This window comes from Aedes aegypti, chromosome 1 (genome assembly GCF_002204515.2).
Source record: "Aedes aegypti strain LVP_AGWG chromosome 1, AaegL5.0 Primary Assembly, whole genome shotgun sequence".
NCBI lineage: Eukaryota > Metazoa > Arthropoda > Insecta > Diptera > Culicidae > Aedes > Aedes aegypti.
Genome location: NC_035107.1, coordinates 66,739,694 through 66,764,310, shown reverse-complemented (window position 1 = coordinate 66,764,310; position 24,617 = coordinate 66,739,694). Strand labels below are relative to the sequence as shown.

The 24,617-nt window shown below is 37.1% G+C and overlaps 1 protein-coding gene and 1 long non-coding RNA gene across 3 annotated transcripts in view; both read left to right on the top strand.

The window, feature by feature from the left end:
- Positions 1 to 1,861: 1,861 nt before the first annotated feature.
- LOC5572392 overlaps positions 1,862 to 24,617 on the top strand; it is a 55,771-nt gene continuing 33,015 nt past the window's right edge. Inside the window, exons 1-4 of one of the 2 annotated variants that reach the window (XR_002498806.1) lie at positions 1,862 to 2,634; positions 15,170 to 15,403; positions 15,474 to 15,547; positions 15,620 to 15,708. Coding sequence is in view for 1 of the 2 variants with exons in the window: in XM_021838648.1 (XP_021694340.1) it covers positions 1,953 to 2,634; positions 15,170 to 15,403; positions 15,474 to 15,547; positions 15,620 to 15,708 (1,079 nt within the window). In the remaining variant the exon portion in view is untranslated. The remainder of the gene's footprint in view (positions 2,635 to 15,169; positions 15,404 to 15,473; positions 15,548 to 15,619; positions 15,709 to 24,617) is intronic. The other variant, XM_021838648.1, reaches the window with a different exon arrangement.
- Positions 20,351 to 21,126, top strand: LOC110674382. Its single transcript, XR_002498814.1, has 2 exons — positions 20,351 to 20,921; positions 20,989 to 21,126. It is a non-coding gene; the product is annotated as an uncharacterized LOC110674382 (long non-coding RNA).

The following is a 24,617-nucleotide window of genomic DNA, read 5'->3' as shown; positions in this document are numbered from 1 at the left end:
ATAATAAAAGTCGTTTAAGCATGTGGGAGCAAAAATTTCAAAATTTGCATTACTCTAGTGTATCATATGCACGGAGAAAAAAAATGGTAAAAACAACTATTCTTCGCTTCATTTCAAACAAAATCTTAGGTTGAAAATTGCACAAACATGTTCTTAGTTTGATTTTACTTTGTACGTTGGTTGAAACAAACTAAAATTCTAGGTGGTTTTTATCTTGGAAATGACGTTTGATTTTACCAACTTTTGTTTGAAACAAACTAGAAATTTGTTGTTTGATTTGACAGCAGTAAATATTTTGGGTTGTTTCAAACTAACAAAAGCTGTTTGAAAGAACAAAATAATATTTTGAAACAAAGTAATCTCTTGTTTGTTTTTAACATATTTTTTGTATGAAATCTTGCTTTGCTTTCATTCTCAATATATTAATACAAAAAAGGAATTGAAGAGCATATTTTTTTTGTTTTTATATTACCTTCTTCTTCTTCTTGGCATTTACGTCCTCACTGGGACAGAGCCTGCTACTCAGATTAGTGTTCTTATGAGCACTTCCACAGTTATTAACTGAGAGCTTTCTTTGCCAAAGTTGCCATTTTTCGCATTCGTATATCGTGTGGCAGGTACGATGATTCTTTATGCCCAGGGATGTCAAGGAAATTTACATTACGAAAAGATCCTGGACCGACCGGGAATCGAACCCAGACACCTTCAGCATGGCTTTGCTTTGTAGCCGCGGACTCTAACCACTCGGCTAAGGAAGGCCCCTATATTACCTGCTACATACATAAAAAATATTAATTCATTTTATATGCGGCTTCAATGTGGTCCGCATAAACAATCCATATCCTACGTCATTTGCGTGATTCCAACGGGGAACGTTATATTTCAGAATACATTATCTGCAAAATAAATAAACCGTTGATATTGTATAAAAATATGTAAATTCCAAATTTTACCTTTTTCATGAGAGAGGGAAACACAGATGAACCAAACTTCTTCCTGGGGAACTTGAATAGGTTAATGGAATCTGAAAAAATATGAGAGGTAGGGTCACTATTTCCGGAAGCGGTTGAGATTAATCTTTAATTTAAGGTTGAATAATATTTCAATAAATAAGTTATACTTACCCAATTATACGCAAATGACACCATACACAAACTGGTAGATCTCAATAATATTGTTGATTATATACAACAATAAATTAGCAAGTGCAGCAAAAACCGAGAACAAATCAAACTAAATATTTAGTTTGTTTCAAATCGAAAAAAACAGTTGTTTACTTTTCCAAACTAAAAAAAATGGTTTGATTCAAACTTTTATTCTTCTTTAAATTGTTGAAAACTTCATAGATATAGACAACCTAATTTATGGCAAAAGTAAACTAGGCTCTAGTTAGAAATAAACTAATATTTTAATTTGAAACAACTTCGACCAATGTCGAATCAAAATGAAAATTCCAGTTTGAAACATCACAACTTTTTAGGTTGTTTCAAACAAAACTATGACTTTGTAGCAACAAATTCTTGATAAGAACAACCAAATTTCTAGGTTGAAAACAACCAAAATTTTGATTATTTCAAACTAGCTTGATTTTTCTCCGTGTGGGGAGAGAATTCTAAATTAAAACAATTACCAAGTCATTAGTCTTTTGATCAACTATGTAGAAGACAGTTGTCTCCTAAACCTCTTCATTTTCATTAGATATTTGTACTTCAAGATCTGTCCTATTTATACGACGGTGGACGGATATAAATTATGCACGAATAATATTTTTTTAACACTATTAAAATAGTCGATTTGATTATCAAAGTTGTCCAAGTCAACGGTAATTGAATTCTGCTGATGATGATTCATCACCATCTGCTACATTTATGCAGATCCTGCGGCAAGTTCTGCCGCCTTCATGATCTTAGTTGCTTGCGGAGTGTGATGCGGACGCGATCGGGTAGAACAAGATGTTCAAATTTGTGTGTTTCCAAGTGTTAAGTTTCCTGTACTTGTCCCAGAATGTTCTCCCCCAGGCAACCTACCAGTGTGGAATCAGGCAACATGGGTTCCTCCCACTGATCAGCAAGGGATGGCAAGTGGAAGAAGGTCACTGGCCGTGGCACGTGGCCGTGTTTCAAAGATACAAGGTTCCAAAGTTCACCTATGGGTGCGGAGGAACTTTGGTCAACGAGAGGCACGTTCTGACAGCAGCTCATTGCGTCGTCAAACAACACGCTAAACATTCGTTGCCCGCGCTTTTCTACGAGATCGAGCTTCATTTCGGTCAGCAAAACCTGTCGAAGGTGACCGATAACGTTGTGATTCGTGACGTTAGCAAGGCTCATGTGCACCCGGACTATAAACCCAATGCGAATGATATCGCTGTGTTGGTGATGCGATTGCCAGTAGAATACTCCGACACTGTGGTTCCGATTTGTCTGGATCAAAAAGTGGAACGAGATTTGCGAGAACTGGAAGGGCAACGTGGTTGGGTCACTGGGTGGGGAAAGACGGAGGATGGAATTGTGTCTGAAGTGCTCAGGACGACGTCACTTCCGGTGGTTAGCTACGTGCAGTGTCTGAGAGATGATCCGGTTCTGTTTGCAAATATTTTGAACGAAAATGTATTCTGCGCCGGAAATAGAAATGGTAAGTATACCCAACTAACCATAAGCACTAGTCTTTTTCTACTTCTTCTTCTACTTGGCATTACGTCCTCACTGGGTCAAAGCCTGCTTCTCAGCTATTTTAATGTATTTAAGTAGTATTTCGTCCCATTGATGCTAGAACTAGATAAATCGAAAATCAAAATTTCTTACTATTTATCATTAAAAGTTTGACCGTTTTACAAGGTTTCATTTAAACGTCTAAATTCAAGATGCGCAATTAATGTACATGTTAATGTTGTAACGGGAAGTAACGACCGTTGACTCAATAAGAAAAATGATTTCATCGCAGTAATCAACGGCATGTCAGTGAAAAATAATACTTTCACCACAGACAAACAGACGTCACACTCTCATCATTGGCCATCGACAACCTTTTTAACGGTCGGTTCAAAAATATGGTAGGTGGCCGATCCACCACCCGCAGCGCTCGCATCGTTTTTGTTCGTGTTTGACGTTTGAATACTACCGCCATCTGTTGGCCTATCGGCCAAACACACCGATTTTAGCATTGGGCGTACATGTCCTCGTGACTATGATTTTGATCTACATTTTTTCTAAGTGTTACGTCTGTTTGTCTGTGCTTTCACTATTGGTATACCCTATACACTGTTCATTTAGTTGCGGTATATTTTTAATTTGTATTCCTATAGTTGCGGTATCCGTTGTTTTCTTATGGGATCCTCCACTATAGGAACAGTTTACCGCAACTATTGGTACAAGCATGTAAAGTTTCAGCAATTTTAGTGATATTTTATCAGTTTTAAAGTAATTTGAACGCTCTTTTCAACTATTCCGTGCATCAACAAGCCAATACGTCTATTAGCAGGCAAATTCAATGAAATCACGTCGATTGGCTGTTGTCGGTTCTGTGGTTAGTTGTGGGTGTAATGTATCTGGTAGAAATCAAGACCAACATTTATTTATAATTATTGTTTTCTCGGGCCCCGTGCGTCGCAGCTAATATGTGAATAGTGCGCTGTGTTCATAAAAATCGTAAGAATGCAGCGCCACACTAAAAAAACTGATTTCAAAATGCGGCGAGTTGAGGCGCGTCGCGAGTCTCACAGGCGCGATCCGGTTTGGTGGCGGTGCGACAATACTGTCTTGAATTCGAACACTCCTAGATTTTATAATATGTACCAGCCCTATTGATAAAATAGCTCCCATACCTATTACACGTACAACAACATAAACGGAAATAAAGCAGTCATTGTTCAACCACGAACCCACTCATGTCGTCCCGGGTAGAGGAGAATGTTTGAATAGCAAAATTTTTTCTTTGTTTGTTTGAAATAAGAGATAAAATAACAAAAATAATAACTAAGTTTGTATGGCTTAAAAACTAAATAATAACATAATTTGCCATTGTAATAACAAAATAATAGCAAAAATATAGGCAATCGTAAATAACAAAATATGTTATTATTTAGATATTGATAACAAAATAATAACTAAATAAGCTATTCACAAGTAGATCAAAATAATGGTAATTTTAATTCTTTGATTTTAATATTTTAATTTGGCATAATTGAAAAATAAACTTTTTGCTTTCCTGCTAAAAAACTTTTTTGAATGAATATCATACGAAAAGTAAAATGAGCTGTAATGGCTCAAAACGGCCGAGGTCAGCAACAACCACTGCCCGAAGCCCTAGCAGGGGCACAAGCAGGACCAGCCATGGCGGCAGCTCCCGTCATCAACAGCGGCATCCCATTCCCAACGCCACTGGAGCTTTTTATAACCTGTGAATAAAGAATAAAATAATATGTTAATCTGTCCACAACCGGGAAGTCTCTCTTCTGCGCCTACGGTAGCCAGTATTTATAGCTCAGAAATCCCGTAGGTACGAACAAGTAAAAGGTACCAGAGTCATAAGAAATATCACTTGAGATAGGTAGACATGACAGAGCTAAGTGGCAATCTGAGAGAGAACATCGTCAATTGGAAGGACACGTTTGAGAACTATCTCATTGCTTCCGGCGTGGAATTTTTGGAGGAACGTGTCAAAGTGGCGACTTTCAAGTCGGCTTTAGGAGCAGAAGCGAGAAAGATTTTCAACTTGTGGCCTCTCCAGGATCATGAGAGAAATACGGTAGCAGCGTGTATGGAATCTCTCTCTCTCGAAATATGATTCCGCAGCGTAACGTGAAGCTTGCTCGTTATGAATTTTATCAGTGTCATCAGGAAGCTGGCGATGATTCCAAACCACCCGAATCGATGACGCAGTTCATCAACCGTGCACGAGAACTCATTAAGGACTGTAACTTTGGTGCCATGGAGGACGAGATGCTCCGGGACAAGATAATTACCGGTATCAGCGACGTTCCTCTGAAAAAACGCTTCATCGAACAAACGGATCTTACAGCAACACGAGTGATCCAGTAATGCCAAACAGAAGAAGTAACACGCGAAGAAATGATGCGGAACCAGTGGCTCGATACACAGGTACACTCGATCAACAAAGTATCCGGTGTCAAGCCTAAACAAAAGCAGTGTTCGTTTTGTGGAAGGAAATACCACAGCTATCTGTCTGACTGTCCAGCCCGAGGTGCCACCTGCAACTTCTGTGGACTGAAAAACCATTTTGCGGCAGCGTGTAAGAAGAAGAAGGAACAAGGAAGCTCCGGAAATTCAGGAACGAGGATGAAAAAGAAAGTTAACACCTTGGAGGCGGAAAACAATCAGGCTTTCGGATCTGAAAATACGGAAAGCGATGAAGAATCTGTGGAAATGTTGCAGTATCTCTATGAAGTGAAGCAGGAAGAAAACGACAACCTTCTCAGGGCATATATTACATTCATCGATGGGAATGCACGCAAGCATCAGGTACGATGCGTGGTGGACTCAGGAGCATCATGCAACGTAATCGGAAAAAGCAACGTGATGAACCTACTCGGGACGAAGCTTGTCCGGCTAGATAACGACAAAGCGGTTTTCAAGGTCTTTGGTGGTGGAAGATGTGAATCTATTGGAAGAACCGAAGTGGACTGCGTACACAAAGGAACTCCATACAAGATGGTGTTCCACGTCGTCGACTTCGACCAGCCACCCATTCTGTCATGGAAGACATGCCTTAATCTGAAGCTTCTTCAAGTATGTTTTGCACTTTCGAAGGAGCAAAAATCGACGTCTAAGAAAATCCTTGAACAATTCCCGGACGTGTTCACCGGTCTGGGAAAGCTCGAAGGCACTATTCATTTGGAGGTTGACGAAAATGCCAAGCCCACAATTCAGCAGCCACGCCGGATTGCAGTGACGCTTAGGGAGGAGCTTCATCAAGTTTTAGCGGAAATGGAAAAGGACGGTATCATTACACCGGAAAAGCACCACTCAGACTGGGTCAGTAACCTGATCCTGGTCAAGCGGAACTGAAAGTTGAGGGTATGTATCGATCCTATTATGCTAAATAAAGCTTTGAAAAGGCCGCGCTATCAGATGCCAACATTAGACGAGGTTCTGCCAGAACTGGCCAATGCGAGGTTGTTTACGACGCCCGACGCCCGTTGCGGTTTTTGGCAAATCCAACTGGATGATGATAGTTCAAGACTCACTACGTGTTGGACCCCGTTTGGTCGTTACAAGTGGCTAGCGGATGCCTATGGGGATCACGTCTGCACCCGAAATTTTCCAACTTAAAGCACACGAAGCCATACAAGGACTGCCGAATGTCAAGGCGCTGATGGACGATTTTTTGATTTTTGGTTGCGGTAATACAGTTGCAGAAGCAAAAGCTGACCACGATAGAAACCTTGAAGCTTTTCTCCGGAGGATGCGTGAGAAGAACCTGAAGCTGAATCCAGATAAAATAAAGCTTTGCCAGGACAGTGTTAGATTCTTTGGCAACATCCTAACGGCAGAAGAAGTAAAACCGGACTCGGAAAAAACCAGCAGTATAACGATGATGCCAATTCCAGATGACGTCGCAGCTGTTCAAAGATTTTTGGGGATGATCACATATCTGTCTCGTTATTTACCTAGCCTCTCCACTGTTGCTGAACCAATCCGACGACTTACCTGGAAGGACGAAACATGGACATGGTCTCGTCAGCAACAAGATGCTTTTGAGCGTCTAAAGAAAATGATAAGCACAGCACCAGTACTGCGATACTTTGATGCCACAAAAAATACCGTGATCCAATGCAACAGTAGCAGCGTAGGACTAGGCGCTGTTCTTCTGCAAGAAGGTCAGCCAGTCGTCTACGCGTCGAAGACCTTAAGTGCTACTGAACGCCGACATGCACAGATTGAAAAGGAGACTTTGGCAATCCTTTTCGCATGTCGAAAATTTGAGATGTATATCCTGGGACGTCCGGTGACCATTCAAACTGACCATCAACCGTTGGTCAAAATATTTCACAAACCGTTATCGGAAGCACCTTTGCGTATTCAGCGAATGATCCTAGCCCTACAGCGATATAATATAACCTTGCAATTTACTCCCGGTAGAGAAGTAATCATCGCTGATATGTTGTCCCGAGCAGCAGTAGAGAGCAATGACGAAACCAGTCGAGAAATTCACGACATCTATGGAATCGAGTCAAGTAATGCCGTGGAATTTTTGCCGATTTCGGACGACAAAGTAGAGCAGATCCGCAAAGCATCACAGGAGGATCCAGAGATGCAGGCCATCATGCAGTATATCATCAATGGCTGGCCGGTGAGATGCGACGCGATTCCAGCAAATCTGAAAGTTTTTTGAAAATACAAATCGGAGCTCAGCACCCACAATGGATTGGTATTGCGATGTGATCGAATACTAGTACCACATAGTCTACGAAGAGATATACTGGAACGTCTCCATCAGTCCCATTCTGGCATCGAAGCAACTATTCAACTGGCGAAGGACACGGTATTTTGGCCAGGCCTGCGGGATCAAATCAGGCAGCGCGTTCAGAGCTGTGACGTTTGTGCTACGTACTCAGCCAGCCAAAGTTCGCAGTCTATGCAAAGTCACCTAATTCCGTCGTACGCATACCAAAAGGTTTCCATGGATTTGTGCGAATGTGATTTCGAAAGTCAAAAGAGAATTTACCTTATCACCGTGGACCATTTCTCCGACTACTTCGATGTTGATGAACTGAGAACTCCGAATACAGCAGCAGTAATTCAGGCGTGCAAAAAGAATTTTGCTAGATTCGGAGTACCGCAAGAAGTATCAAGTGATGATGGTCCTCAGTTCATGAGTCAGGAGTTTAATCGATTTGCTACCTTGTGGGGTTTCAAACACAGTGTCTCGGCCCCTTTTCACCAACAGGCGAACGGAAAGGCCGAGTCAGCTGTAAAAATCGCCAAGATGCTCATGAAGAAGACCCATGAATCGAAACAAGATTTCTGGAAATTGCTGTTACAATGGCGGAATACTCCCAACAAAGTTGGCTGCTCTCCAGTTCAACAACTTCTTAGCAGAACAACTCGATTTGATGTGCCAATGTCCGAAGCAAAGTACTCCCCAAAGCTTCAATAAGGAATAAAGGAAAAGATCGTCAAGTGTAGGCAGCAAGCTAAGTTGTACTATGATCGAAAAACACGACGTCTCCCGGATTTGGAATTTGGGCAACCAGTTTTTGTCAAGCTGAAGCCTTCGGACAAAGAGTGGCAACGAGGAACAGTTGTTGATCCAATAACCGATCGTTCAAAAATAATGTCGGTTGGTGAACGGGAATACAGACGTGACAACACTTGCATCAAACCAGCACTGCCCTCATATGTATCTTCAAAACCTAAAGAGCCATCCTCGGGTCCGTTGGAGGATCCAAAGACGTTTGAACAGTCAACACCTGTAGCCGAACAACCCATGGCAGACATCGGTAGACCAAAGCGTATTACTCGTTTACCCAAGCGTTTCGAAGATTTTGAGGTTTCGTAAGTTATGGGCTATTTAAGTTTTCTTTCTATAAAAGAGGGGATGTTATACTGTCTTGAATTCGAACACTCCTAGATTTTATAATATGTACCAGCCCTATTGATAAAATAGCTCCCATACCTATTACACGTACAACAACATAAACTGAAATAAAGCAGTCATTGTTCAACCACGAACCCACTCATGTCGTTTTGCTAACAACAACTAATGTAACACTTACCCTAGATGATGTGATTGAAAAGTAATCTTTGACTTGTTTACTTTGAATCATACGCTTATGATCTGTGGACATCTGGAAAATTCAATTAAAATTTATGTTTCGAGAAATTGAACTCTAAAAACCGAAAGTTCGAGTTATCTAGTTGTAGCATTAAGGGGACGATTTAATGAGCACTTCCCCATGGCAGATTCATGGGTTCCCTGGGGGTCCTGGGAAAGTGGCCAATTGATAGTCATTGCCTACTCTAAGTCATTGTCTGTGCCTACCGTAATTTCGGGTGAAATTGATCATTTTTCACGGTTTTTCTTGTCTGTTTTCTTCAATGTTGACATTGCCAAACAATTGAATGCTGGAAAACAAGTACGAAGGTGAGCCTCATTGACTTATGTATCGAAATTCTCTATCAAATGTCATTTTAGTGCTAAGAAATATCTATAAAATTAAAAATCGGGGTATCTCATTTCGGGGTGAAATTGATCACTTGCCAATGCGATTATTGTTAGCTCTCAAACCAACTCTACATAATAAATTTGAGCTCCCTGAATCCGAATATGCTTGCTTAACTTTTAACAATACAATATTTATAGAAATAATGAATAGTTTAATTTCAAGAATTACGCGAAAAACGCCTAAATGTATGCAATTTTCTAAGGATTTTAATGATATGTAGCAGAATTTCAATTATTTCCACCGAATAAGCAAATTGGTACGAGTTTTGGTTATGAAATTTTGTTTGCGAATACATCTCAAGCACCCTCACAAACTTTCAGGTTCATACCAAGTTCAAATCCTTACTTAGAACTAGAAGTTTATGGATGTTTGTCAACAATGCACTGTACTTGATTTTGGAATTTTACATTATTTTCAAAGAAATGGACATTCCTTAACGCCAACAACTTCACGACACACATTTCGACAATAAACACGACAAACAACGTTCATTCACTACGGGTTGCATTGATATTTGTGCTTCATTAGGAAGAAATAAAATTGAGTGACACGATGATCAATTTCACCCTACTGACAAAACCGATATCTTCATCGATACTTCCATCGTCTGGCACGCATCCATTTTCGCATATTGTTCGGAGAGCAATTTGAATTGAAAGGAATACTCGAAACTTTAAACCCGTCTATATCAGTTATCACAAAGCGATCATTTGGCAGAACATTTTTTTATTTTATAAGGTCCTTAAAATTTTGCATCTAATTTATGTGACTCATTTGCTTTCAAAACAACGAAATCGCCTTCTTTGTAATCAGTGCATTTGATTCTCTTTTTATCTGTCATCATTTTGTTATATTCTTGAGTTTCTTTATTTTTAATTTTTGCATTTCTACGAATTTATTGTATAGTTTCTTTTCCTAAATCAAACTGTTTACTTTTTACAAAAGACTCTATGTTATAATTTTCGTTAGAATTTTGTTGTATTCCAAATAACAAAATACTAGGATAATTATTAACAGATGTATTGAACGTACTATTGAAAACATATTCTATTTTAAAAAAAAATTGTCCCATTTTTGCTAAGATTCGTCACACAATTGGAGCATTGGAGTTAATGTTTTATTTAATCGCTCCACTTGACCATTTGAATCAGGTGTTCGTACTGCACATGTTTAATGCAATGAACATTAACAAATGTTTCAAATTTACTACTTGTCAAACATGAACCTCGGTCAGTTATAATTCGTAAATGTCTACTATGATAATTCATATAACCACTTAAATGTTTTATCACTTTATCTACACTAGTAGATTTGGTTGAATATAATTTGGTAAATTTAGTAAAAGCATCAACTATAACCAGAACATATTTTTGTCGATTTGATGAAGGCAATTGAATTGGACCGTAATGATCAATATGAATAGTATTGAAAGGTTGATTTCCTTTTTCAATTACTTTCAAAAAACCCTGTTTTTTCTCACATGGACTATAAAATATACACGTAAGACAATTTTGAAAATATGTTTTGACTATTTTCCTCATAATACTGAACTAAAAATATTTTTTAATCTCGTGGATTGTTTTTTTTTTCAATTCCAATGTGACCACAGTTATCATGATGTAATCTGACAACATTGTCAATCATTAATGTTGGAACAACTAATAAGTTTTTCTCTCCATCTTTCCTAAACAAAACACCATTTATTAGCAAAAAATTTGGAAAATTTGATCGTTCTAGTAAGTTTTTATTGTTTCATGATTTTACTATCGTGTTCTTGGGCTAAAATTATATTACTTTCTATTTCTGATTCATTTAGAACATTTATTGTATCAACATCTGATAATTGTTTATCTACAAATTTGTTGGACATATTTTGGCGACTAAGGGCCGATTTCTTCACCTTCGCTTAAGCCGTAAACCACGTTTACCCATACGATTAAACCAGGTTTAATGCTTAAGCGGTGGTGAAGAAACCGCTTATAACATCAACATCAACATGTTTCATTTTAGATTCATCCCTATATTCCAGATCAAAATTATAATTTTCTAATAACAACGCCCACCGACTTATTTTTAGATTCATCCCGACTTACTTTTAGATTCATCCCTATATTCCAGATCAAAATTATAATTTTCTAATAACAACGCCCACCGACTTATTTTAGGATTAGCTCTTTTTTGGACAATGTTTGCACTAAGGCATTGCAATCAGTAAACACTTTGAATTTAATACCTGCCAAATATACATGAAAACGTTTCAACGCATGAACTACTGCTAACGTTTCTAGTTGAAAGCTATGTAATTTCGACTCATAATTATCGGTTATTTTACAAAAATAACAAACAGGATGGAAATTACCATTACCTTGTTTCTGAAGTAAAATTGCTCCGAAACCATATGAACTAGCATCACAATGCAGTTGTTTTTCAGCAGATGGATTGTAAATCGCTAAAATAGGAGCTGTAATTAATTTTTGCTTAAACTTTTCAAATGATTCCGAATGTTCTTTACTAAAAAAAAATTTGAAATATTTCTTCAAAAGATTGTAGAGAGCACGCGCAATTGAAGCAAATTTTGTACAAACTTCCGAAAATAGCTCGTGAGTCCTAAAAATCTTTGAACATCTTTCACATTTTTAAGAACAGGGAATTTGGAAATATTTTCAATATGTGTATTGTTGAGTTTTCTACCTCTTTTGATCAGTGTATCCTAATTAATCGATTTCTTCAAACATAAATTTGCATTTTTTCAAATTAAATTCTAGTAAATTTTTGCTTAATGTTTCGAAACCCTGTCGTAAAATTTCTAAATGTTCATCGAATGTTTCACTTGCAATCAATATGCCATCCAAATAAAAAACTATTTTTCCTTTTTCAATCAAATGTTTGAAAATGTTATTGATATACCACTGGAAAACTGCAGGAGCATTACACAAACCGAAAGGGACCCTCAAATATTCGTATTGGCCAGAAGGAGTTACAAATGATGTGAATTTAGTTGAAGCCGATGCCAATTTAATTTGATGAAATCCAGATTTAAGGTCCAAAAATGCAAAATATTTTTTATTTCTTAAACTGTCGAATATGTCTTCAATAATAGGTAAAGGATAATTGTCACGAACTGTGTCTTTATTCAGTTTTCTAAAATCCACGCACATTCTTATCTGGTTGTTTTTCTTTGAAATCAACACAATTGGGCTGGCAAATGGTGAATTACTTTCCTTTATTATTCCAGCTTCCAAAAGTTCTTTAATTTTAAGTTCAACTTTTTGTTTTTGATCAAAAGATAATCTACGAGGTTTAAAATGACATGATTCGCCTTTCTTCAAAACTCGTCTCGATCACGTACCACAACTCTTCCCTCGTAAGCAGCATCTCCATGCGAAACTTCCATGTTTGCCAGTTATGGTTATTCAACCGGACAATCTTGTTTAGCGCCTCCATTGCTCTTTCGAACTGCTAACGATGGTGGAGCAAACAGCACACTCGCCACACGAATGACCGTCACTTTCTCTACTAATTTCCGACCCGATTACGACGTTTTTCGCGCAACTTGCACTGGGCACATTACCTGTTAGACGAAACGGTTGGTACGCAGCGGATTCGCGTGGAAACACGAAAGAACTTATCGGAAAATTCGGGAAAATACCGCGGGAGAAAAACTCGAGTGTGTCATTCACAAAGCGTAAAAACATTTATATTTCGTCAGGTAAAAGAAACGTCAAAACACGCACACAAGTGGTATAAGCACATTGGTCGACACAAGGGGGTTCGGCAAACTGGTCGAACTCATGGTTACCTACCGTTGCATTTTCGCCAACAGTTTTGTGGCTAAAGCTAAGTCTGCTGTTTCGCTCAAGAAAAGTAAAGAAATTCCTTGACTGAATGGGTCAAGAAATTTCCTACAGAGGGTCCCCTTTGAAGTGACATTTCTTCTCAACAGCATACTGCGATAAAAAAAAAGAGATTTTCTGAACCATTTCTAGGAAGAAATTTTCCACGCATCGAGATAGGCGATTCCTTTTCTTGTCAGTAGCAAACCAGCCTTAAACTGTTATTCATTGTTATATGGAAAGTCAAAATCAACATCCTTTCACTGGTCGGCTTTCTCCATAGGCCAACAAGATTCTAATCAAGATCTTTACAGGAATCTATTCAATATCTTAATAGAGAATTGTTGTTATTCTTACAAAATTAATGTTGAAAACTTTGCAAAGTATTATTGGAATCATAATATTATTCTGTTTGCACTCAGCATTGCTGTAACTATTTAATTTACGATCAAAATTTATGAAACCCACAAATTTTCCTTACATCGAAATTTTTGCATAGCGCTATTCACGGGTAGATTTTTTCATGTTTCAGCCGGAGTCTTGTCGAAATACTCACAGGACACGGAACATCATCTAGGGAAATTGTATCAATTATGGCTATAGTGGTTCCCTATTTGGCCATACGTGTTTTCACAAAAATATTCGTTTTTTAATTTTTTTGAATGTTTAAACATCAAGATTTATTTGATATTATTAAAAATTTGAAAATAATCAAATTATCACGTGTGGCGAAATAGGGAACCATTATGTCCATAACTGGTATACCTACCCTATTATATTTTAAACTCATGATTTTGTTCAGACTTTTCTCATGTACTGTTAGGAAACCCCAAATGATTCTGTTCAGAATCCTCTTATAAATTGCATTAGCTTTGTTTCCAAAGTTTTTTTTTCAGTTCCTGAAAAGATTTTGCATAGAATCAAGTCTGATTTTGAAGGATATGATAAGCCAATCAACTTACCGGATAAAGGTCAGGATTACAATACAATACTTTTTTGCTTTAAATCTTCTGGAATTGGTTTGATAAACTTACAAAATTCTGATTGAAAGTCCTAAAGAATTCAGGTTCGAAAATATGTAAGTCGGATATAAATTAATTATTCTTTTATTTTTTATCTGTTCAATATTGAAAACTCTTTCACAACATGTTATGGAAATTTTACTAGAAAATGTCGAATTTGAAGCAAAGCTGCTAAACAGTCATTTTGATAATAAAAAAAAATCATAGAAATCAATACCTTAAAATATCTAATTCTTTATCTCGAAAATTTTATTTTTTTTTATTCCAAAAATTAATAAATTCAAAATATTGTTTTTACTCCACACCGCTCATTCACGCATAAATACACAAAATTGAGTACGATTATCAGAAAACCGAGCCCTTCTCGTCATTTGATGATTATTAATGTATGATATTTATACATGTATATTACATAATGTAATGCATTAATGTAATTGGGATGATTTCTACTTCTTTCTTGCAAAATTAAGACTTAAGAAGCTCCACAATACTAAGCGTTTTTTTGATTCGTGAAGTTTGAGAAAATTTAACAGAAATAGCATAGTAAAGCATGAATACTTGCACAAATTGTAGGTATGTACAATTTATGTAAATGTAAATATATCCACCTGGCTACGTATTTATAAGTGCTTACAAGTTCTTATTTTATGATAGCCTTGCATCTTCTCGGGTCGAAACAGCTTCTATAGATAAATGTTATATAAAGTTTAGTTATAATTGTGGTATAAATAGGAAATATGTCACCAAATTCAATCTGCTTCCATTTATCCTTGTAAGTAATTCAATTTTTAACATTGAAATCGAATTCGTTTCACTAGAAATTCTATCATTGCATTGCACTTGCTGTCTTTAATGCAATGATAGATTTTCATGATTTTTTTTTTATAAATTTAATAGAAAAAAACTGGTGTTTATTTTTTGATGATTGAATGGTGGATTCCCAAGCCATGATAATTTCGGAAGAATTGTGTAATCTCAGTTTTTATCCAAATGAGCTCAAATTTTGAGAACACCCTGAAAGTTGGAGTCCAATGAGTAGCGTGGAGCAAAATAAATTATATTTTACAAAAAAAAAACACTTTAACTCATATTCGGATGCAATTGATTTGAATTCTGTTGCAATTTAGGAACCAGTCCCGGGCAAGGTGACAGCGGTGGAGGCATGTACATCAGTGATGGCGATCGTTGGATACTCAGAGGGATCGTTTCGTTCGGAAAGATAAATGAGCTATACAAAACTGTCAACCCATACAAGTACACTGTGTTTGTAAACGTACAACCGTATCTGACTTGGATCAAGGAGATTTTCGCTGAAAGTGAGCCTCGCCGAGATACCAGACAGAAGCGGATCAGCGAGCTAGGTACTAAATGTGATAATGGAAAAATATGGACAAAAGATGAATGATCGGGTTTTTTTCAAATAAATTTCAGAATGCGAGAGATTCCAAAGTTTGTCAAAGAAACGACGTAACGGGGATTGCCTAAACAATCGATACCGGCACGATGTGAGTATCTATCTGGAGTACTGTGATAAAATTCAAATTTCTAATTTTTTCCTGGTGTTCTGGTGTTTGTAGGTGATGTTGGTTGGGCCTGACGGCAAATTGATTTGCAATGGAGCGTTAGTGGAGGAATCCCATGTCGTAACAACTTGCAGCTGCATTCGGTGAGATAAGAGGGTGATATTGTAAGTCAGGGTTTTGCATTGCCGCTCTATAATTCTAATCATAAACACTACATATTGTAGCAATAGGAAATTGCAACGAGTTTGTCCTAAAATTTCAATAAATTTAGATGATAATAAGTAGTACTATACAAGAGAGGCTGCTTAAAATCATCTACCTAATTTTATTTTGAATTCTCTGGTATCTTCCTGGTATTACAACAGCTAGTCCATATTGGTACAGCGTACAACATGGTCGGCCTGAAAATTCATTTGAAGATCAAAAGCTAGCAGCTTTCTCAATATATTTTTTGAAAGGTAAATTTTTATCTAACATGAGCCCTAGATACTTAACTTTATCTGACCAATTTATTGGAACCGCTCTCATCGTAACAACATGTCTACTTGAAGGTTTCAAGTAAACGACTTTTGGTTTATGTGGGAATATTATTAGTTGAGTTTTGGAAGCATAAGGAGAAATCTTCCATTTTTGCAAGTATGAAGAAAAAATATCTAAACTTTTTTGCAATCGACTACAGATGACACGAAGACTTCGTCCTTTGGCTGAGAGGCCTGTGTCATCCGCAAACAAAGATTTTTGACATCCCTGAGGTAACTCAGGTAAGTGAGATGTGTAAATATTGTATAATATTGGTCCCAAAATGCTGCCTTAAGGAACACCAGCTCTAACAGGAAGTCTACCAGACCTGGAGTTCTGATAATTAACTTGGAGTGTACGATCTGACAAATAACTTTGAATTATTCTAATAATGCATGCTGGAAAATTAAAGTTTTTTAATTTTACAATGAAACCTTCATGCCAAACACTGTCGAATGCTTTTTCTATGTCTAGAAGAGCAAGACCAGTAGAGTAGCCTTCAGATTTGTTGGAACGGATCAAGTTTGTTACACGTAAAAGTTGATGAATGGTCGAATGTCCATGGCGAAATCCAAACAGTTCATTGGCAAAAATTGAATTTTCGTTGATGAACCATCATTCTGTTCAAAATTACCTTTTCAAAAAGTTTACTGATGGAGGAAAGCAAACTGATTGGACGAAGAAGCTTCTGCAGGATTTTTGTCTGGTTTTAAAATTGGTACAACCTTAGCATTTTTCCGTTTGTCAGGAAAATATGCCAACTAAAAACATTAAATATATCAGCTAAGAATGATATGCTACTTTCTGGAAGTTTCTTGATAAGAATGTATAATTTTCATAGCAGGATCACTAGTGCGTTGAAATTGCCTTCTCCTCAGTTTTTAAGATGGATCAAGAGTTTAAGATCATCGTCTATAATCACTTGAATTTTGACTTCACATTTTGGAATTGCAATGCTCCTGGCTTCAACAATGGAATTTGTGAAAGTTTCTAGAGAATATCAATATTAAGTTTTGTTTGCAAAGAAATGTTAACACCAAGATTACTATCGATGTATTCCATATGTATTCCAATCAGTTCGAAAATAATTGAAAGTGGAGCCGATAGGATTGAGAATCGCTTCATGGGATATTTGAGTTTGGATCTTCTTCTTCTTCTTCTTTCTGGCATTACGTCCCAACTGGGACAAAGCCTGCTTCTCAGATTAGTGCTCTTATGAGCACTTTCACAGTTATTAACTGAGAGCTTTCTATGCCAGTTGACCATTTTTGCATGTGTATATCGTGTGACTCTATGCCCTGGAATGTCGAGAAAATTTCCAACCCTAAAAGATCCTCGACCGGTGGGATTCGAACCCACGACCCTCAGCTTGGTCTTGCTGAATAGCTGCGCGTTTACCGCTACGGCTATCTGGGCCCCTAAAAGTTTTGAGTTTGGATACAGGTTCTAAATTAGCTTCAGTAGTTACTGCTATACAGCTATTCCATTAAAAACCTATCTAGTGGGTCACTGAATTCCGTGAAAATTTTCTATTTTGTTCCTTATCCGAAATAAGGATACACGTGCTTTGGATTTTTTGATTAGGGTGACCATTTCCAAAATAGGGTAATCAGAAAAAATCGCGATTTTGCAAAATTTTTATTCTTTTAAAAAATCATTATTTTAAAACCGCTTGACCGATTTTCAATTTTCTTGAACGAAATTAAAGTTAAAGATTTTAACTTTTCAAGAAAAATATAAAATTTCTCAAAAATTGTTTTTTTTTACATGAAAAAAAATATTTCCGTTATTTGTGTTTTGAAGTCTCGGGACCAGCGATGTATGTTCTGAGATAATACTCTCTTTGGTCCCAGAACCGAATACCCTCTTTTGTCTCAAAACCGAAAAAAAAACCAAATAAAAATCTAAAACAAGCAAGAAATTTTTATATTTTTCCATGTAAAAAAAAAAACAGTTTTATTCAGAGTTTTATATTTTTTGTAATTATAAAACTGTTCAATCTTAAGCTTTAATTTCATAAAAAAATATTGGAAATCGGTTGAGCTGTTCAAATGTTAAATAAAAAATCTAATGCGTTGAGACCTACAGTGTGTGCCGATAAAAAATGAAAATATAAATTCAAAAAAAATGTATCTCAAAAACTAAAAAACATACTTCGCTGAAAATTTGACAGTAAACGTAAAATTTTCTGAACTTTCAAGAAAAATTGAGAACAAAAATAGCCCCTCTAGTCCCGAGGCCTTCAAGGCACAAAAAAACGCAATTCCTTTTTTCATGTTAAACACAAATTTTGTGAAATTTTACATATATTTTGTAAAGTCAAAATTTTTAGCTTTCATTTTATCTTAGAAAATTGAAAATCGGTCAAGCGGTTCAATAGTTATAATAGGTTATAAATAAAAAAATACAAAGTCGTGATTCTTCTGGTCACCCTATTTCGGAAATGGTCGCCCTAATCAAAGAATCCAAAAACACATGTAGCCTTGTTTCGGATAAGGTCCAAAATAGCAAATTTTCACGGAATTCTATGACCCACTAGATCAGATTTTCATGGAATGGCTGTATATGTATGTTATTAGTTGTTAGAAAATAAAACAGCTCGTCCTCTCGTCCGTCTGTAATCCGATAACAATTTGATTAGTAAATTTTACACCAACTTGGACTGCTTCAGCCATTGTGGTTGAACATTGCATCAATCATTTGATTCAATTGTAAAATGTAAAAAAAAATGTAACCTGATATCTTTTAAAAGGAAAATAATCATTTCTAATATAACAATAACTTTAGGCAATCAAAATGTTGAAAAATGTAATAGAATCAGAGATTTAGGCATAATTTTAGATCAAAACTTACTTTCGTTGATCTTTGTAACACTATGATAAATAAAGCCAATAATATGTTAGGCTTCATTAAACGCTTCGCTTATAATCTCAATGATCCATACACAATAAAAACATTGTTTATTTCCTATGCTAGATTAATACTTGAATATTGCAGCATAATTTGGTCACCTTTTTCAACAGTACATGAAGAGAGGATATAGTCGTTGCAAAATAGTAGTTTACGGAACAAGTTGCTGAAAGATTATTTTTACAGCACAAGTCGTAAATTTATCCTACGAGGCTTGCCGAGTTCTGCAACGAGTTACGTACAACTTTTCTTGCAATTTCGTAGAAGACCACTTGAGGGTATCAGAAATTATATCGAAATGCATTTTATAATTTCTCAAAAATTGTTGTGTAATGATTCATTACGCAACTCAAAACAGTTGCGTAATGAGAAAACGTTGCGTAATGAATATTTACAGCACTGGTTTCAGTTGCGTAATGACTATTCCCACACTGCATACTTCAGTGCAGGAAAGTAGGCCGTTTCATGACATATTGGCATGATGGAAAACAGCCTATTACGATGAGAAAGTGCAAAAACAATATTTATTATATGCTCTTCGTAAATTAGGTTGGACCGAATTTCCATTACCATCTTACAAAGCTAGCTGTATGTTGATTGACCAGAATTATTATCTAAATTAAACTTTTATGCACCATCCAGACGTTTACACCATCGAGAACTATTTGCAATCAACTATCACCGTACTAATTATGCAAAAATCGGGCCAATAAATCAAATGATGACTACTTATAATGAACGTTATGATTTAATTGACTTAAATTGGTCTAATGCGAAGCTAAAACAATACTTCGGCACATTATCTTCGGTAGGAAAATTGAATGTATTAGGGAAACTAGCGCATAAGAAATTCTATATAACGGTCTACAAATATGATTGACGACAATGGATAAATTGTTCAGTTTAAGAATCAAAATCAAAGGGAGACATTTTTCTTGAAATAGGTGCATTTTCTGATGATTGATTGTTTGTTGCAATTTTCCGTTAATGGAGAGACGGAATAGGAATTGACTGCAACGACATGGGGTTTTCCATATGATTTGAAACCATTAAAATGGTTATCCATAAGTAAACAATTTGAAGGGGAGGAGCTGAAACTGCCTGCTACAATATTGGCATATGAGTTTTCTTGGGTAAATCCATTCGAAATTAAAAAATTCGAACGGCTTCCCAACGGAAAAAAATAGCTTGTGAATGAACATGATTATATTTTACCTGATGGGTATGATTCTTAAGCAAGCGATCATTAACTGAAATATGAGTATTATTGGAGATTCTGCTTGGGGGTTTCCGGGATCGTAAAACGTTATCGTTCATCTGCCTGGTACGAGCCTCGACGATTCGTTTACGCGAAGGGCAATACCAAAAGTTAGAATTTTGGTTGCCCCCGCATTTTGCGCATTTAAACTTTTTGGTATCTGTAGTGTCCGAAGGGAGGAACCGGCACAAGCCTATCTAATGGCTGGATCTGTAACCACTGGTTTCATATTTGTGGCTTGTCGGCTCCTCCACAAGCTTCCTTCTCATTCAACCCACCAGCCAGTGAACACCAAAAAGCTAAATCCGACCCTGTAAACAATGTGCTGATAGCCTTGCTGGCGGCTGCATCCTTAGTTGTCAGTCAAAATGTGCAGAGCCATTAAATGATTTATTAAAAAATTTTGATTATTTTATTAGCACTCGTTCCAGGCACACGCACTCACAATCGTTGACAGCGGTTTAAGCGAAGATCAAAACCCTACGAGTTCAGAGAGTTGACCTAACCGTTTCGCTGTGTGAAAGGGTAGCCAACCTTTAGGTCGAAGGGATCAAAATACCAAATGTCAAACTTCGGGTTTTCAAAAAAATACCTATCAAAGATAAAAGGGTCCGAACAGTGTCGAAGACTAATTTAGATAGTGAAGTGCGCGCCGTATAAAAGTAAAAAGTAGGGTTAAGTAAAATGTGATTGAAAGTTCTATAGTGTGTCTAATGTTCTTGCGTTTTCTTTATAGTTTAAAGTCCATAAAGTCAAAAAGGACGTTACAAACAGATTGAAAGTGCTTAATTCTAAATTTCTAAATGCTAATAGTAAGGTTAGTGTTATTTAGAGTAAAATTGTTAAAAGTGTGTTAAATTCTAATTTTGTTAACTAGCTAAAAAATAGGAAGTGATTAAAATCTGCCACTACCAGTGAAAGGAAGAAAACCTGTAAAAATCAAAGAAAAGGTAACAAATCTTTTGTAAATGAGGTGTACTTGTGCGAAATTTGATGGAAATAGTGAGAGAAAAAACATTTTTCTTGGTGTACTAATGATTCCGGTGTAGGTCCGTTACCGGGCCTTTTCTTTTCTTTTGGGACATCCGGAAGCATCTTCCGGAGATTTTTGATTCTCCGCAGGACATCCCAGGGCCATTTGGTCGGTGTTCAGACAGACCGGACTAGATGATATTTTGGCGTTCTATATGTATGTCAACGACACCTTTAATTTTGATTTTTCCGATTTTATTTTGAGGCAGATGTGTCATCAAATAGATAAGTTCCATTATTACAGCAAATAATGCAAACATTTTAATATTTCGAATACCAGCGGAACGTTTTCTTGAAACCATTGAAAAACACTTGGTCCAGTCTGTCTGAATACCGACCATTTGTGCAAGCGATAGTTGCGCACCGTCCGCGAAGTTGAACGCCATTGTGAACCTCAGCGAGGACAATAGGTGCTATACAACGGCCATATTCCAACGCCATTTTGGAAGCTGGCGATTACAATCGCGTGGCCTAATTACGGTCGCCTTGATCCATCTACTAGTACCCACGAAGCCCAAATCATCTGGCCGGCCGTCGAAGGCCCATCAAACCCAGTACCCCGCCGGGAATCCGTCAGCATCCATCTACCATTTCGTCGAAAACCCACCAAACCCTGCAATCTGCTGGGTATCCGTCAGCATCAACCGGCCACTCCGTCGCAAACCCACAAAACCCTGCATTCTGTTGGGTATCCGTCTACATCAGTGCTTCCCAAACTTTTTTAACTTTCGCCCCCTTGTTTCCAATATTTATCTGGAATCGCCCCCTTGATATGTGATTCAAATATTTTAATTGGTTACCAGATTTTTTTCTGCAAAATTTTGCAAAATTTGTTTTATCTATGATTTGTACCGTAAGAAATAATAAGAATGAGTGCAACTGAAACGTCAAAATAGGTACTGTAGTTTTTTTTTTGTTTAAAGCTGGATGCCAATTGAATAAACATTAGCTTCCTAACCTCAAATTTCCCATACAAAATGTACAGTTTTTCTACAATATATTGGGCATTTGCAAACATTTCTAAAACAATTTTGTACATAAAAAATATGTTGTGTGTTTGAATTGTTATCTGTGACTCATTCCGACCTTGTGAAAATTTCAAATACTAATCATTCTTAAAACTCACATGATATTAAAAAAAAAACCTGCATTAATCTAACATTTTGTGTCTGACAATCAACAAGTGTTGTCTATCATAACTCTAAAATTACCATAATTAGAGATTTAATGATCTAAGGTAAAAAGTCCTGGAATTAGGTATGTTTGGAAATGATTAACCTTCAGCTGTATGTCCTCGAAAGGTTGTGAGTTTTTTTTTTTTCAAATGCTCCCGTGTTAGCTTTTTCGCCCCTTTTCTGGATTTTTCGCCCCCCAAATTCTGTTTTAGAAATTTTCGCCCCCTTGAGTCTGAAAATCGCCCCCAGGGGGGCGAATTCGCCCACTTTGGGAATCACTGGTCTACATGAACCGGTCCATCCGTGCCAAAGCTCGATTTCAGCGACCTGTCAGTGGTTCTCCAGGTCACCGCCCATCGACCGGTTAGAGAACCGGCCAACCAGCATCCTCCGCATCGCCTGCCATCCCCGAAAAACCACAAGTACACCAAAATGTCGAAAACCCCTCACTAAATGATATGCCCCTGCGTGGGCGAATAAAATGATAGTACCGTAATCCGGGGTAACATTGATCATTTTTCTGAATGTTTCTTCAATATGAAATTTGAAATTGCAAATGTTGCAGGTTTTATATTTTTAAAACAAGTACTGCCACCCATAGCTTGAGACTATATACTGTATTTTGTTTATTAAAAGTTTAAAGCATGTTAAAAAAATATTTTATGCGATTTTTTGATTTAGTTGATATGGGGTAACATTGATCACCCATATAAACAACGTTCGGTAATACTGAAAATGTCGTTACTTACATAAATCATGGCCCCTGAAGCCGAATATGAAGACCAAACGCTTACAAGTCATTTACTTTTTAAGTTATTTTAAAATTTAAAACACCTCGAACCACGGAATACGCCTAAAAGGTAGGCATTTTCCTAACAGTAATTCGGTAATGTTGCCTAACTGAGCATACTTATAAAAGTTTTGACAACGGAATCGTTTTCGGCGATGTCATTTTTAGTAAGAATCACATTTTCCTTGCTTATATCGTTTGTAGAACTTATGTGACACATGAATCTTCGATAGTTTCATCCTTAACAATTAAAATATTAACTTTTATTAGCTCATGAATATAAGAAAGAGAAGCACCATTCGTGATTTGGAAATGTTTCATCAATGAATGATAATACAAACTTTTGATGAGGTGAGTCATTACGATCAATGTTACCCCGCTGATCAATGATACCCCGGATTACGGTATTATAAGATGAAATTTTGGTAGTTGGCCTTTTTTAAGAACGCAAGCCCTACATTATACACCCTTTTGATTTCGGATCGTTTTCCGTGCCCAGAAAGGGGTATCCAGGCCTCGATCTAACTACCGTGCACCCCCGCTAATTTGAACGGTACCTCATGCAAACCATTGGGGTTCATTTTTAATTTGAACATCTAGTCACCCTAGAAACGTGTTTCTGGCTACCTTTTTCACTGTTTTGTTTTGATTTTGCGTTCCGTTCCACAGCGTTTCATTTCACTTCACTCCGTTCCATGAGCTAAATGACGTTTGAACCATTTTTAATCTGAACGATGTGCAAATTAGCGGGGTACAGATTAAAAAGTGTTCAGATTAAATGTGGTCAAACCAACGGGGGTACCCGGTAGTCCGCTGTAAGATCTTTACCTTGCATTCGGATCCACTTTGATCAATGGAAGTTTGGAATCAACATTTGATATTCAGAATCCAGCTCCCGTTTAGGTGAGTGCCGAAATAGTGTTGTAAGTATTTGTGACGTTGCTAATAAGAATAAACGACCCCGTGCTCGACATAATTTCCCACCCACAATTATCCCACTGAGCAGCCGAGGGGCTACAGATCAACCGAATTGCACCAGGAGCAACCTCATCGCTCGAAACACTCTACAAGACTGACATGTCATTCGTCTCTTCTCGTTTGCTTAGTTTTTAATTGCTAGTGGAACTATATGCCTTGCTGCTTATTTGATATCTTCTATAGTACCCTTCTCAATCCCTACAGCACAGACAAACAGGCGTAACATTTAGAACAAATTTCTTCAAAATCCATCGCCCAGTTTACACCATCATCATCTGGTGATCATGTTACACGAAAAGGTGTTACGTGCAACAAAAGCGGCAGATGGCGGTAGTGTGAAACGTCAAACGCAAAGAAAAACGATGCGCGCGATTCTGGTTGTGAGATTTG